Below are 15,566 nucleotides of genomic sequence, written 5' to 3'. Positions count from 1 at the left end.
GAGATATAGATATAGATGAGTCTTCTTTTTAACCAAATCTCCAGAAATAATAATATTATCATTAATCATTAATATTTTTTTTTTGATATAAATGAGCCATTAAGTGCAATAATATAGACGAAATTCAATCCAAAGGGCAAATGCCACCCATAAAACTTTACCCAATAAACTCGATGACATCCGTACTAATCAACTCAGCAATATTGACATTAACATTAACATTAACATTAACATTAACATGTATCCTCCTCCTCATTCTCTGACCTCCTTGTCCTCAAGGTCTCTTACTTTTTCCCACCAACAATAATAATAATTCCTTCTCCATTCTCTCTCTGCAACCCTGGAATTGTGATCCAAATGGCTCCAATTCCTTCAGAAAACGGTATCGATGGAGACGATGAGAGAGAAGAAGAAGAAGACGACGATTTATCAGAAGAAGAACAACAACAGGAAGAAGAAGAAGATGAGCCGAAGCTCAAGTATCAGAGAATGGGAGGAAGCTTATCTTCTTTGTTGTCCACTGATGCCGCTACTTGTATTGCTGTTTCCGACCGTATGATCGCGCTTGGTACTCACTGCGGTTACGTTCATCTTCTCGATTTTCTCGGCAATCAGGTTTTTCTATGATCTTTTTTTTTTTTGAATTTTGCGCTAATTTGTTGCTCCATTTTCGTGATTTAGTTTCGACTCATTGATTGAGGAGTTATTGATAGTTATTTCCCTCTGAAATTATGTAATTGCTTGAATTTTCCGCCTTTTTTTTTAATTTGGCGATTATGATGTTTGTTGGAATGATTTGAATTGAGCTTGCTTTAGTATTTTCATGGAAATATTACTACAAAAACCTAGAAATTATAGACGATGTATAGAAGACCGAAGTTTACTGATATACTCTTGTGTAAGAGTGATGCATTTTCTGAATTTAATGTTTTGATGATTATGATGTTTGTTGGAGTGATTTGAATTGAGCTTTCTTTAGTATTGTCATGGAAATATTACTAGAAAAACCTAGAACTTAAAGACGGTGTAAAGAAGACCGAACTTTACTGATATACTCTTAATGTAAGAGTGATGCATCTTATGAAATTGGGTTTAGATGATTATGATGTTTGTTGGAGTGATTAAAATTGAGCTTGCTTTAGTATTGTCATTGAAATAGAACTAAAAAAACCTAGAAACTAAAGACAATGTAAAGAAGACCGAGCTTTACTGATGTATTCTTATGTAAGGGTGATGCATTTTGAGTTTAATATTGAAGGAATGTTTATTGAGCTTTAGGCTTCTAGTAATCATCATTAAATTGCAAATTTTTTTTGCTCAGTGAATAGTAATATGTATTGGTTGTAGTTGGCTTGCTTCTCTAGAATTGCTATGCAGCTCTTCAGCTCCGAAAGGAAAGTTGAAAAGGTCACTCGAATTGTCTTGTGGGTTCATTTTGATCACCTTCTGTTAAGATTTTTCTGTAAACAAATGTTTTCTAATCTTTTTCTTGTTTTTTTGAGCTTCAGCTTTTTTGTAGTTATCTTGCTATTAAGACAATCATCCTGGAACACTTAAAATAAAGGCTTAAAGTAATACAAAAAAGCTTTTAGTGTTTGTAATATTGTTCCTTGCATAGCATTACCTAAATTTGCTTGTATTTTAACTTTTGCTACATGGTGTGCTCTTTGTCAATAGGAACAGTTTTTATGTCTAATTGCACATCTCAAAGCTTACTTGTAATGATGTTGCTCAATGTTGTATTTGAAATTCCTTTTTTTTCCCCACTAGACTTTAACTTAGTGCATTTAGTAAGACTCTAGCTCTCTAGTAAAATTATATCTGAACACTAATTTCAGGACCAATATTACGGATTCTGCCCATAGTTTACATGATCAGTAACTGCAGCTCTCTTATAATAAATATTCTTACACCCTTGATCCAAATGCGAGCTCATCTGCTATTTCACTGTCAAAAAAGGAGATAGTTTAACGAGCTATCTTCTTTTTAGTCAGTATTCCTCAAGAACTAGAGACGGTGAATTTTTCGATTACTGTATTCATTCAAGTAAATCTCTCTCCCCGATTTTTCCCTCGGGGGGGGGGGGTTATGTGCATAAAATTATACCTGCAAGGACATTCACTTCTCTTGTCATTTGCCTATATTCCCCCATGATGTCTTGCCGCTTTTGTCTGTGCCGGGTGATGGTGAGAGTTGTTTTCTGGATTAATAGGCTTCTCCTTTTTTTGGCTTTGTTTTGGAAAAGTATTCATCTTGCTTGAGTCAAAAATTTGGTGGTTCTCTATTGATGAATTCTTCTACTGAAAGTATTTGATTTGTTTTGACAGGTGAAGGAATTCCATGCGCACAAGGCTGCTGTAAATGACCTTAGCTTTGACATAGATGGTGAATTTATAGGGAGTTGCTCTGATGATGGCTCAGTTGTTATAAATAGTCTCTTTACTGATGAAAAACGCAAATTTGAATACCATAGACCAATGAAGGCAATAGCTCTTGATCCTGATTATGCAAGAAAATCATTAAGAAGATTTGTGGCTGGTGGATTAGCTGGTCAACTGATATTTTACACCAAGAAGTGGTTTGGATATCAAGAGCAGGTTTCAAATTTTTTCTTGGCTTATTAGTTGCATTAGAATTTCAGATGATCTAGTGCATTACTTGAAGATTTATTTTGTATCTAATAATGTACATGTATTGTAGGTGTTGCACTCCGGTGAGGGTCCAATACATGCTGTGACATGGAGGACCAATCTCATTGCTTGGGCGAATGATGCAGGCGTGAAGGTGTATGACGCTGCCAATGATCAACGTGTGACTTTTATTGAGCGACCGCGAGGAAGTCCACATCCTGAGCTCTTGCTCCCGCACTTGTTCTGGCAGGTTGCCATGTTTGCACCTTACAATTATAACTTTTAGTACTTACAATAATACAAATCCTTGCTTGTCTTCTTTTACATTTTATGGATACTGGTTCTGCTGATATATAAGCCTGTTTATTTTGTCCCATCTTTTGACTTCATGCTTTCTCTTACTTAATTTAGCTGAATTCAGGATGATTCACTTCTGATTATTGGCTGGGGCACATCTGTAAAGATCGCTTCTTTAAGGGGCAATCAACATGGAGGAGCTAATGGCTTGTCTAAGCCTGTTCCTATACCAAGTGTGAGCCAGGTGGATATTGTTGCATCTTTCCAGACGAACTATTATATTTCAGGCATTGCTCCATTTGGTGATTCGTTGGCTATATTAGCCTATATCCCTGGAGAGGAAGATGGAGAGAAGGACTTTAGTAATACAGCACCTCCTCGGCAGGTATTTCCTCTCGATGGATATGGATCTTTGAGTACCTCCTGGCTCCTAGTGTCCGATTTTGCTCTACTTTTTGGTTCTTTATTACTCTTCTTCTAGATTTGGGGATGTATTTTTTTGTGTGGATACTGTCATCTGTCTCTATCTAAGCTTTTTGAGAATTAGAACTGTGGAAATTATAGTCTCGGAGAATAGTTTTGCCCATCTCCTAGATTACCAAGACTTGGGAACATGCTAAGAATATGGATTTTAAGGGTGAGGTGTTGCAGATGTCTACTTATTGTATTAAATTCTGGACATGATTGCATTTGGGAGTATTTTGAAAGGTGAATTCACAAATAATAACTCATTGAGAATTTAGGTGGCGAAGATTATTTTTATTATTTTCTCTGTAACAATTGTGGCCTGTCATTAGCTTTATTTACATCGTAGTTGACAAACAGAAATGTGAAGTTCAATTTGTTATGCTTGAAAAGCACTGTCTTGATAGTTGATTGTGTTGTTGCTAGTAAGGACATAATGTATTAACCTCTACTGGAAGATTGTCTGGTGGGAAAGAATCGTAATCTTTTCAATTGGAGTGTATGGTATTTTATATGCTAATGTTTTCTCAAAACTTTATTTAATGTTCTTGCTGTTATGGTAATTGTTGGAAGAACATCAACTTTCTGTAAACAAGTTTGTCTGTTGTACTGCTGAGGAGATATTTATTATTTGTCCATTGCATGAACACTTTCTCTTCCATAGCGTAATTCCGTTTTTCCTCTATGTTCTTTAACTTGGGAATTTCGTAGCTTTGGTGTTTAATGTTTAATATGTTATTATCATTTTATTTCTGGTAAGCTGCCTAAGACCATGGGTAGTGAAGTGCTTGATATTTTGTCTTTTTGAGCAGGCTAATGCACAAAGACCAGAAGTACGCATTGTTTCATGGACCAATGATGAGCTGGCAACCGACGCATTACCTGTTCATGGTTTTGAACATTATAAAGCAAAAGACTATTGCCTTTCCCACACTCCCCTCTCAGGTGTAGTTTATATGTTCCTATGCTCCACAATATTTTGTTTTGTTTTTCTTTTGGGTAGAGGAAGAGGACTGATTAGTGGAGTCTCTTTTAAGGGACTTGGGGAGATGGGATGGGACTCTTCATGCCTTTATCTGTTTTTCTCTAAACCTCTGCTTTGACTTCTAAGATTTATTCATTATGCAGGGAACAACTACAGTAATGGCCGATGGGCAGCAGGTGATGAGCCACTATACTATGTTGTATCTCCAAAGGACATAGTAATTGCAAAGCCGAGGTTAGATTTCATCATCCACCTTCTTCCCTTTGTTTCTTTCCCGTCGCATCTTCTCCTTGCATCTCTCTATTTTATTTTTGAGGTTAGATGACTTATCTGATTGAACTGGTTGTTTCCTTCCTCTCTTGTTCTTCCTTCTCCCCTGGCGATCAAAGTGAAATAAATGTATAAAAGTATATAATATGAGGAAAGAAAAAGATGAAAACTATTGGGTATAATGCGTTTTTTGGCTAGCTGCTAAAATTGTTGGTAATCCGAGCCTGTACTTCTTGGTCAATTCAACCATTTGTGGTTAATTCTTGTACACGTCTTTGGCTTTTCTGGGCACTTCTTGTTGGTGTTGACTGGTGCATCAGATGGATATCTATTTGTTCCTTGCTCCTCAGTCCTCACATTGATTACTGAAAAGTGATTATTCTTGAGATGCAACTAAATTGTATTAGCTAGATAATTGAAATTATCACCCTGCTTTTGTCTTTTGGCTACTAAGTTGGGATGTAGTAGCTCATTATTTATGAATTTTGAAAGACCATTGTCAATTTGTCTTACATCTTAAGTGGACTGGTATTAGTGATTCTCTTTGCAAGGAAGCCACAGATGAAAGGAAATCTGTTTTAATTTTATGCTTTCTCTGTCTTTCAAATTATTTTTGGCTTTGAGATCATCGGTTTGTCCAATTCATGAATTGAATTTGTTATCATGCTTCTGGAGCTTTGATCTGGACATGGGATATAGAAAGGTAGGAGTGAGACTGTGGCAGGAATGGAAAGCTTAAGGGTGGTTTGGAGCAGAGAGTGAAAGCAAGGTTTCATTGATAAAAAAATGGGCATTTGTAGGATCTAGGTAAAAGTCATTGCTTGCATGTGGTGAATTTCAAATACCCAAGACTTGAGTATTGACGGATACCTTAACAGTCCTTGTATTTTATATATCAAATAGTTTTAGAACACCCTGGTGATGGATGAGACAACTTTTAATACCCTTTCAGAATGACCCTTCCAAAGCATGTAAGGCTGATTTGTCTTGGTGCTGAGATTTTATGATGCAAGAAATAAGAAGTGAGCGACAAAAATAGCTGTACGGAGTTGCAAAACTTTGGATTTGCTTTGTGAATTTCTCTGGATTTTAAGGAAAGGAAGTGGATCACGAAACTCTGAGGAGATTGAGGCAGAGAGATGTTTGGATGGTAGGAGAGGGGGAACCGACAGTCATAACCTCATAGGACCAACGAGAATAAAGCGCAGCTGCTTTGCATTCATGATTTAATATTTAAGACATATTTATATTAACTCAATATGAAATATTTGATGTGAAATTTATTTCTTTTTGTTAAGTATTTCAATAAATACCTGTCTAATTTACTCGATAGCCTGTTGGACTTTGAGGGTACCAATGAAGATGATGGAGCTCTAGCCAGTAGTTGCATTAGTTGTTACTCTTCTTAGTTCTAACATATAAGTTTTTCCTTTTCTCCCTGCATCTCATTAACCCCTTCTCCCTCTCTGTTATTACTTTTCTTCTCTCTGTTGATTAAGCGAGTAGTGGAGGAACCTTTACTCAGTTTACCTATTTTTCTTCTTCCCCGACCCAAGATCTAGGATTCCTTAAGGCTTAACATTGAGCTAAAAGCCTAAAACCTTGATGGCACGTGAGGCAAAAAGTCAAGGCTACCCAGTATTGATAAATTACACTTTATTACCCTACTGGTGCTGGCCTCTTCAACTGTACATGTAATAGAACTATAAAAGGATGGTATGATAAATATCAACTTGGCCAATTGGTCACTTGGTGCTCTTTGTTTTTGAGGATTGATATCGCATGGAAAAAAGGAAAAAAGAGGTCCTATTTTCTAATTCTTGTCTGTTTTAATATGCCCCCAATTCAGTAAATAGTTGTCTAATATACCAGTGGATGCTTAAAGTAAAGGTGTGAGACGATAAGCAAGTGGTTAATGTGAAGTGCAGGAAAGATCAGCTATATGAGCTAACGAGCTGAGCAGAATACTGGTAAGGCTGGGCTTGGCTCGATTGACTTTCTCGAGTATGCGGTTGCTGTGAGCCACCGTATCAAGCTCTTTTGGGGTCTTTTATACATGCAACATTTTTAGTTTTCAGATGCTTCAAAGTACATGGAATATATCTCCTTTTAGCAAGCATTTATTACTCCCTCTTTTCTTATCACATGGGTCCTCTGCCTTTCATCACTTTAATCAAGAACAATTGAAACTAAATCATGTGATTAGCTTGTCAGATGACTGCCATTAAATCTGGGCTTGGCTTATCTATTGAATGAGTCACAATCTAAACTCAAGCCTGACTTGTTTAGACATAGATCAAGCTGAATGAGCCATTTTCAAGCTATTCAGGAGTGGCTTGGCTTGCAACCAGCCATATTGTGTGGTATGTATGATCTTCCCATGTTGCGAGGTCGTTGAGAACTTGGGTAATTGTGCTTAGCTAATACACCAATATATAGATGAAAGAAAGTAAATATACACAAGTTTATCCCAGGTCTCTTGCTTTTTAGGATGGATTGTTACTTTCTTTGGCTAAGGATCATTGTGTGTCCTGAAAAGAAGTCTGAGCTGGATTTGCTCAACCTTATTCTTTCTGGATGAGGGCAGGAGGCACATTGAATATTTGACTTATGATGGGCGATTGCATTTGAGGGCCAGGATCATTTTAGAAGGGGTTTCTCCTGTGGGCGAAATCCATGTGACTTGTTCAGGGATGGGTCTGTCATACTTGCTATGGTAACCTAATTGATGCCCTGTATCGTGAAATAATGTCTGCTATTATTAATTTTCTCCTTCAAATATATTTGCTATTGTTATCGATGTAAGTGATATTGCTTTAAAAATCAACTCTTGTGATTTAAATTGCACTGCTTAGTGCATTTGAGAAGCTAAATTTTGCATTGTGTCTAATATAGGAAAGATCAGGAAAATACTATGAAGTATGAACTACTGTAAACATGTATGTCAGCATGTGAAAAGCTTTATGTTGCACTTTGTCAGTCATCTATTTGGTGTCTAGGGACTTACAGCTTCGAGCCAGTAAGATCTTTGGCCTATTTGCTTTCCTGACTGCATGTCACTTGATATAATATTATGGGGACAATATTCGTGATAGCTTCTCGAGAAAAATGTAAATCATGCTTCTGTTCTACTCTATTGAAATCCGAATCTGGGGGACCTAATCAAGGAGGGCCCTATAATTGTCTGTTGTACACTTGTACTACTCCAAAGTAGTTCATCAATTGATTCTCAAATTTCTATAATAGAATAAACTTACTTTATCTGATATGAGCTTGCAACTAATTACTAGGGATGCTGAAGATCACATCAATTGGCTTCTTGAACATGGATGGTATGACAAAGCTCTAGTCGAACTTGAAGCAACACAAGGACGGAAGGAACTCTTTGAAGAGGTTAGTCTTTTGTTATTTTCTAGAGTGATATGCAGAGAATTTGACGCGGCTTATCCCTTGCAGATTAATTGCCCTTGACCTACTGCAAGGCAAGTGCCATGATACAAATGATTCTTAACTGTGATGGCTTCAGAACTCTCTGTGCTCCCCCTTCCACATTCTATCTTCACACACACACACACATGCGCGTGCACACACATTTCTTCTGACTCTTTTTTTAAATACGATAAATGTTGGTTGATCGTATATTTCCTTATAATTCTATGATTCAAAGTATCGTTTCCTATTTGATCCCTTTGAATTCCATATTTGAAGTCGCAATCGGATCTATTCATTTAAAAGAATCGATTCAATACATTTTTGGAGATTCGAACCCATTTTTTCTGGATCCTTCGATAAAAAGATTCATTCTCTTCATAAAAAATAGGAGATAGAACCAATAAAGATTTCTTTTTCAATTCATCCCTGGAGTTGTAGATTCCACATCTTGGAACCAATCCAATTTTGGAGCAGCTTTGTGATAATGGAACCAACCAGCAAAAAGCATTGATGCTGCAAAGACCAATGCACCAATTGCGGGGGGGAGAGAGGGGGGGGGGAGGGAGGGGGAGAGAGAGAGAGAGGGAGAGAGAGAGGAGGAAGGGAGGGAGAGGGAGAGGGAGGGAGGGGGGGAGAGAGGGAGAGGGAGGGAGGGAGAGAGAGAGATGGGGAGGGAGGGAGGGAGGGAGAGAGAGAGGGGGAGAGGGAGAGAGGGAGAGAGGGAGGGAGGGAGGGAACCAGTGGTCTCAAGGCTATGTTCTCTTCCCTTATGTCAGAAACTTGTTATTTTTTCTTGTGAGAATCAGATCACAGACCTCAGCAGAAAAGTTCATACTAGCCGTTTTTCTTTTCCATTTACTCATTACCAAATATATTAATTTTCGTTTTAGTAATTTTTTTTGAAATTTACACGTCGAGAGCAATCTAACATGCTCTAGCATGAATATGGTTTTTCTTGAAAATTAGCGTCAATATATGGATAAAGTTCAGTTAACTCTGGAGACCAGATATTAATAAATTCAAGCAACCAGATCTTAATAAAATCAAACCAGATTACCTTATTTCAAGTCAAGAGAACATAGCCTTAAGTCTCAACTCTTAAACCTTACCATGTCAAGCAGAATGCTGACTCTTACCATAGGCGTTCTGTTTTTTTTTTTTTTTTTTTTTTTTTTTTAATATTGGAATCTCTCTTATCACTAGCAACTTTCTGAAACCTCAAGTATTCTAGGGGCTTTTACCTTTTTGTTCGCCCACTGTTTTTTCTTGATCAAGTTTTCATGCTCCCACAAATCCGCATTGTTATTGTGATGACATAATGCTGGCGGTGGACCTTCTTTTTAGTAATTAATCTGTGTTTACTTCATTAAAGAAATCTTATGTGCTAATTCAAGATTCTAAAAATAAAAACCTGGAAGAGTTTTCTGTCTGTTTTTTGCAAGTTACTGATAAAAATATCCTTTTTTTCTTTATATATGTAAAAGAAGTGTAAAATCTGCCATAGGAATTGCGAGGTTTTCAAAATTGACTTTATTAGGAATTAGATTCGTTATTTGAAGTTATCATGAGTTTCTTATATATTGTTGCTAATGTTGATGTAAAAAGGTGGGATCAAGGTATCTTGAACATTTACTTGCTGAGAAAAGATATGGTGAAGCTGCAGCTTTGTGTCCAAAATTGCTGCGGGGGTCTGCCTCCGCATGGGAAAGGTATTGTAGTTTTATTGACACACCTTTTTTTTTTTCCTTTTTGGTACTGAGGGTTGGTGTGTCTTCTTAGATGGATTATACGCTTTGCTCAGCTTCGTCAGCTGCCAGTATTAGCTCGTTGCATGCCAACTGAAAACCCTAAACTCAGTGATACTTTATATGAGGTTTGTAGTGCCACAAATTGTTGCGAATTTGATGTGGTTGTATTATACTCACGATTTTGCCTTCTGTTGTATCTGTTATGATCCAGCTTGCCCTTGTAGCTCTTGCAATGAATCCTGCATACCACAAGGATTTCTTATCCGCTGTGAAGTCTTGGCCACGGTCAATTTACTCTGTCCCTACTGTCTTGTCAGAGATCGAGCCCCAGCTTAGAGCCTCTTTGATGACTGACGATTTGAAAGAGGTCATCTTCTCTCTATTCTTGGTTTCTGTTCATGAGGATATCCTGCTCATTTATGATATGTTTTTTTCTCATTGTTAAGTATCAATGATCTCAAATATCTAGGCACTGGCAGAGTTATATGTGAGAACTGGGCAAAATGAGAAAGCGTTTTCATTCTTTGCTGATGTAAGTGTCTACTACTACTAATATAAATCTGATTTTTTATTTGTCCAAGCTTGTCTGCAGACATTTTGAACATGCAACATTCTGCTGTCCATTAGTCCATATATGCTCACTGTACCACTTCTATCTCGTTCCCCTTTTTCAGCTTTTGAAACCAGATGTTTTTGACTTCATTGAGAGGCATAATCTGCATGCCGCTGTTCGTGAAAAGGTACCGGGATGTTATCGTGAACTTGTGAATGATTATGAGTTTCATAGTGTATTTTATTTGGTTTTCATTGTCTCTTGGCATTCAAAAACATTTGTGCTATTATAAGAGCGCCTTACATGTTTGTACTCTTTAACCACGAGCAATTTTCACTTGTCTTGGTAGTCATACAAATACCTCCCTGGTCATATACATATTTGCTCACTGGAAGCTTTCTTTTGTTTATAGGTTGTTCCACTGATGATGCTTGACACAAAACGTGCAACATCCTTGTTGATTCAGCAAAAGGATCTGATCACTCCAGCTGAAGTAGTGCCGCAGCTTCTAAAAGCTGGGGACAAATGTGATTTTAGATACTTTTTGTATCTGTATTTGCATGCTCTTTTTGAGGCCAGTCCTCATGCAGGAAGGGATTTCCATGATATGCAGGTATTGTACAGATCAAGGCACCTGTTTTCAAATTCCAAATTTTCTTGGCAAGCTCCTTTTATGATATTGCATAATGATGCTTGAGCCCCAGACACTGTGTCTATATTACTTGGCAATTATGCTGTTAAGTTCTAACCACCTTTCTTTTGTCCCCTATTTTTGGTTTCTGTTGGGGTATGGGTTTGGGGTTTAGATCTGTGGCGGCAAAACCTTGACTGGGAAATTTAAGCTCCAGACACCTCCATCTTACCCATCCTCGTTTCCGGGAGCTTGCTTATGTATTATGACTCAAATACTGTTCAACATCCCTTAAGCTTTGTTTAGTTGTCTTGCAAGTAGATTTGTTTTTTGACTTTCAGTGTTTTTCAAAACTATTAACGGCTCCTTCATGCAGTAGAAGCTTGCTTCCATTTAGAATCGTAGGATTCATATGACCTGTAAGGTGTAAGCTTTAGTAGCTATTGGAATCTTTTATTTGAGGATAATAGAATATTCTGGAGCTGATTCTTCTTCTTGAATCTACTTATCTCAGATTAAAGCCACTTCTGTCGGTTTGTGTTTTAAGCAAGTGTGTTTGTATAACCAAATAGGAACATATATGTTCACTACGCCTCTGGATTGCTTTCTTATAGCTAGTAATAATGAGATTTTTTTGTTTGATTTCTGCTTTGTAGTGGATGGAATTTTTTTATTGTAGTTATAGTAAGGTTAGAATGATTTGAATCAAAGGTTAAAGCACAACTCTGTCTGAAGAAACATTCTTTACTGGTCATTGCCCATTTCCAGATTCCACCTTATATATCTTGTCACTCAAGCGAGTTTGATATTTCAGTTGTTGAATCATGCTTTTGTCTATCTTTTGGTAGCACACTCACATTATCCTATTTTTTGGTGCTTTTCACTTGTTGAGGGTCTGTCCTTATTGTTTTTCAATTTTATCTCTAACAGGTGGAGCTATATGCAGATTATGATTCAAAAATGCTACTTCCTTTCCTCCGTAGCAGTCAGCATTACACGCTGGAGAAGGTATGCAGATTTATCGAGCACTTGATAAAAATATAGTTAAACATTGGAGTAAGTTGGTCATTCATGATGTTGTTGAATGCAGGCATATGAACTTTGCATGAGAAAAGGTCTACTAAAAGAGCAAGCATTCATTCTTGGAAGAATGGGAAATACGAAACAAGCCCTTGCTGTTATCATAAATGAATTAGGTGATATGGAAGAGGTAAACTCCCATCATCAGATATTGCAGCTTGTGTGTGTGGGTGCTTGCCATCTTGTGTGTTTGGTTTTTTGTTTGGATATTGTTGGTGGTGAATAAAGCTTGACTGCTGTTTGCAGGCTTTAGAATTTGCTAGCTTGCAGAATGATGATGAAGTTTGGGAAGAATTGATCAAACAAGCTACCCAGAGGCCTGAGATGGTATATATAGTATTGTATTGATAATTTCTCGTTGACAATTAATGTATGAAATGGTTGTCTTTTTCTGTTCTTCACAAGCTTGTTCTTTTTTTGCTGTTTGCAGGTGGGGATGTTGCTGGAGCATACTGTTGGCAACCTAGATCCTCTTCATATTGTTAATGTTGTGCCTGATGGACTGGAGATACCTAGGTCAGTACTGTCATGCCTTCGTTGTACTTGGTGCATTGAGAACTCCTATTGTCAGACCTGCATACATCGTTTGTCTTTATGATGCTGATATATTTTTTGATAGTAAAATCAATTCATTAATAGAGAGTCATACGACATCTACAAAAGAAATTTGAATCTAACAAATACATAACAAATTGAGACAAATTAAGAGTTTCCTCCAAAACTACAATATTTGAGTAAATCTTGCATTGTGGGACATCTCAGGTATTGCTGGAATATACAGCCTTTTCAGAGATTTGGTATGACGATTTTTGGTAGTCGTGAGGATGAAAATTATCAGATTCATCTGAATGGATTTGAAAAATTGACAACTGTTGTGATCCGCATCATTCTTTATTAACAAATCGATTTCATGTTAAAATGTCAATTTTGTTTTCGTTCCACTTCAGCATCTATGCAACTTCCCATTAGGTTCTGTAGCTTTCTCTTTTGCTTTTATATCTTCTTTATATATTCAGAATTTCAGATCCTTAGCTACACAGAGAGCCTTAGACGGGTCTTAGAGAATGAAGGGTTGAGAGGGATCCTTTTTCTTCCGTTTGGTAAATGGTAAAGGGGTTCTTATTCCAGAATCATTAGAATGGGCAACTTTTTGGTAACAGATGAAGTGTTTCTTTTGCACAGTTCTGTACATTTACCTACCGAATATCCTATTAGTGTCTGATGTTAATGCCATGTGTAACCAAAAATAGAAAGAATGCTATTGCCTTGGCAAAAAACTTGAGTGAACTTGAGTTCCTAGAAGTCCTTTATAATTCTTCTTTTGGTTGAGGTTGATGTTTAAATCACTTGTCTAACTGCTGAGTACTCCACCCAATAAAGTATCTCAACTGTTTAAGAATATCTATATCTTGTTTTACATTTAGAGTTTGATTTCCTGCAGTTGCTACTAATCTTTCATAACATGTTACAGGCTTAGGGATCGTTTGGTCAAGATTGTTACCGACTACCGAACAGAAACTTCACTGAGACATGGTTGTAACGCTATTTTAAAGGTAACCCTTCAAATTAGTTGCCTTGCTGTTTGATACTTCTTCATTTTGCATTGAAAGTAATGGTATTCTTGGGGAAACAATAGGCCGATATTGTCAATCTTTTGGTAAAATACTACAAAGAAGCAAGGCATGCGATTTGTTTAAGCAACGAAGAGGATGAAGCTAGAACTAAGAGAGATGATAAGAGGACAGTGGAGTCCCTAACGAAAGCACCAAGTTTAAGAAATATGGATTTGAAGTCCAAGACTAAGGCAGGAGGCAGATGCTGCATATGTTTTGATCCATTCTCCATCCAAAATGTCTCGGTTGTCATTTTCTTTTGTTGTCATGCATATCACTTGACTTGTTACACAGATTCACTCAGTACATTTAGTGATGAGAAAGAAACTCGAGACGGTTCTCTTGATTCAGAGTATGACGAATATAATGAAGAAGAGAATGGTGAAAATGAATCAGATTCCTCTCGAATGCGGTGTATTTTATGTACTAATGCAGCTAGATGACCAACATTAGATGAGGTGGTTTGTTGTATTTTGTGTATTATTTATTCTCTTTTTGTCCATAGCATCAGTTTTTGAGCGCGAGAGGTCACTTTGCTGGTTGAGCAGCTTCCTGCTGGAGCAAGATTTTTGGTCACTGGGAATCTTTGAATGTATATTGTTTATCAATGGTTACTGATGGTGTCATTCATTGGAATAAACTTGTTTGATCATTGTCATTGGATATGCATATTCTGAACGAACTTCTAACGGGTTAACCGTTAAAGTTTCTACATCTTTCATCTGTTAATTTTTTTTCCCCTGTAGTGTGTATTATTCTAGTCTTTTATTGTATACAAAGATCTTTTTTTATGTGCGTGTGTATTTTTGAAAAGCAAGCTTAGGTTGAGATAAGATTCCAACAGGGGTCAATCGTAATCTTGAAGTTCCACATTTGTATAGTAACAAGATGTTTAATTTCTAAAAATTTTGGGAAATTCCCATTGGTAACCTCGTACTTTTGCTGATTTTCACTAGTAACCTCGAAATTTTTTTAAATCCCATTGGTAACCCTGTATAATATAGACATTTTCAACCATGACTTTGATGAGGAATCTTTCATTAAAAAAGGGAATATTCCGTTAGATTAACCCCTTAAATCATAATTAATCATCATAATTAAACCCTAAACTCAATATAGGCAAATCAGATCGTTTTATGCAAATTCCGACCTCGAAACCGAACCTATTAAGGGCAAAATTGACCCCTGAAATATTTGAATACCACTTTTTATTTAATTTTTTCATCATTTCGTATCTGCACGCAAATCGAGGCACTTTCGGTACGAAAATACAGGCAAATCGGATCGTTTTTTGCAAATTTCGACCTCGAAGCCGACCCTGTCAAGGAAAAAATTGACCCCTAAAATATTTGAATACCACTTTTTAAATTCATTCTTCATCGTTTCGTTTTTGCACGCAAATCGAGGTACTTTCGGTATGTAAATACAGGAAAATCGGATCGTTTTTTGCAAATTCCGACCTTGAAACAGAATTTATCAAGGGCAAAACTGACCCCTAAAATATTTGAATACCACTTTTTAAATTTTTTTCATCATTTCGTTTTTGCACGTAAATCGAGGTACTTTCGGTATGTAAATATAGGAAAATCGGATCTTTTTTTGCAAATTTCAGCCTCGAAACCGAACTTATCAAGGGCATAACTGACCCCTAAAATATTTGAACACCACTTTTTAAATTTCTTTTACATCATTTCGTTTTTGCACGCAAATCGAGGTACTTTCGATATGAAAATACATGCAAATTTGAAAAATTATTCATTAGTTAAAAACAAAATAAATTATTAAAAATTGATATTAAAATATTTTAGGGGTAAGTTTTGCCTCTATCTACATACCGAAAGTACCTCGATTTGCGTGCAAAA

The 15,566-nt window shown here is 36.7% G+C and overlaps 1 protein-coding gene across 2 annotated transcripts; it reads left to right on the top strand.

Moving 5' to 3' along the window:
- The first annotated feature begins 215 nt into the window (after positions 1 to 215).
- LOC104903402 (vacuolar protein sorting-associated protein 41 homolog) lies at positions 216 to 14,495 on the top strand. 2 transcript variants are annotated; one of them, XM_057391668.1, is made up of 20 exons: positions 216 to 615; positions 2,328 to 2,597; positions 2,701 to 2,880; positions 3,052 to 3,312; positions 4,205 to 4,337; positions 4,521 to 4,611; positions 7,938 to 8,040; positions 9,685 to 9,788; positions 9,859 to 9,952; positions 10,039 to 10,194; positions 10,297 to 10,359; positions 10,502 to 10,567; positions 10,793 to 10,993; positions 11,942 to 12,019; positions 12,102 to 12,221; positions 12,338 to 12,418; positions 12,522 to 12,607; positions 12,854 to 12,888; positions 13,563 to 13,644; positions 13,728 to 13,928. In XM_057391668.1, exons 1-19 carry the CDS (start codon positions 358 to 360, stop codon positions 13,616 to 13,618), a joined length of 2,436 nt encoding a protein of 811 aa, XP_057247651.1. In that variant the 5' UTR covers positions 216 to 357; the 3' UTR covers positions 13,619 to 13,644; positions 13,728 to 13,928. The 2 variants fall into 2 exon arrangements, with proteins under 2 accessions (XP_057247651.1, XP_010689729.1); XM_010691427.4 differs by lacking the exon at positions 12,854 to 12,888 and having other exon boundaries at positions 218 to 615; positions 13,728 to 14,495.
- Positions 14,496 to 15,566: the final 1,071 nt, after the last annotated feature.

This window comes from Beta vulgaris, chromosome 9, assembly GCF_026745355.1.
Source record: "Beta vulgaris subsp. vulgaris cultivar EL10 chromosome 9, EL10.2, whole genome shotgun sequence".
NCBI classification, from domain to species: domain Eukaryota; kingdom Viridiplantae; phylum Streptophyta; class Magnoliopsida; order Caryophyllales; family Amaranthaceae; genus Beta; species Beta vulgaris.
Note: the sequence above shows the minus strand (reverse complement) of the source record. Positions and strands in the feature narration are given on the sequence as shown.

Excerpts from the sequence above, each read along its gene's own strand:
- LOC104903402 (XM_010691427.4), top strand. The coding sequence starts at position 358 with ATGGCTCCAATTCCTTCAGAAAACGGTATCGATGGAGACGATGAGAGA. Across the intron at positions 616-2,327 it reads TCGATTTTCTCGGCAATCAG|GTGAAGGAATTCCATGCGCA; the intron begins GTTTTTCTATGA and ends TTGTTTTGACAG. Across the intron at positions 12,608-13,562 it reads GATGGACTGGAGATACCTAG|GCTTAGGGATCGTTTGGTCA; the intron begins GTCAGTACTGTC and ends AACATGTTACAG.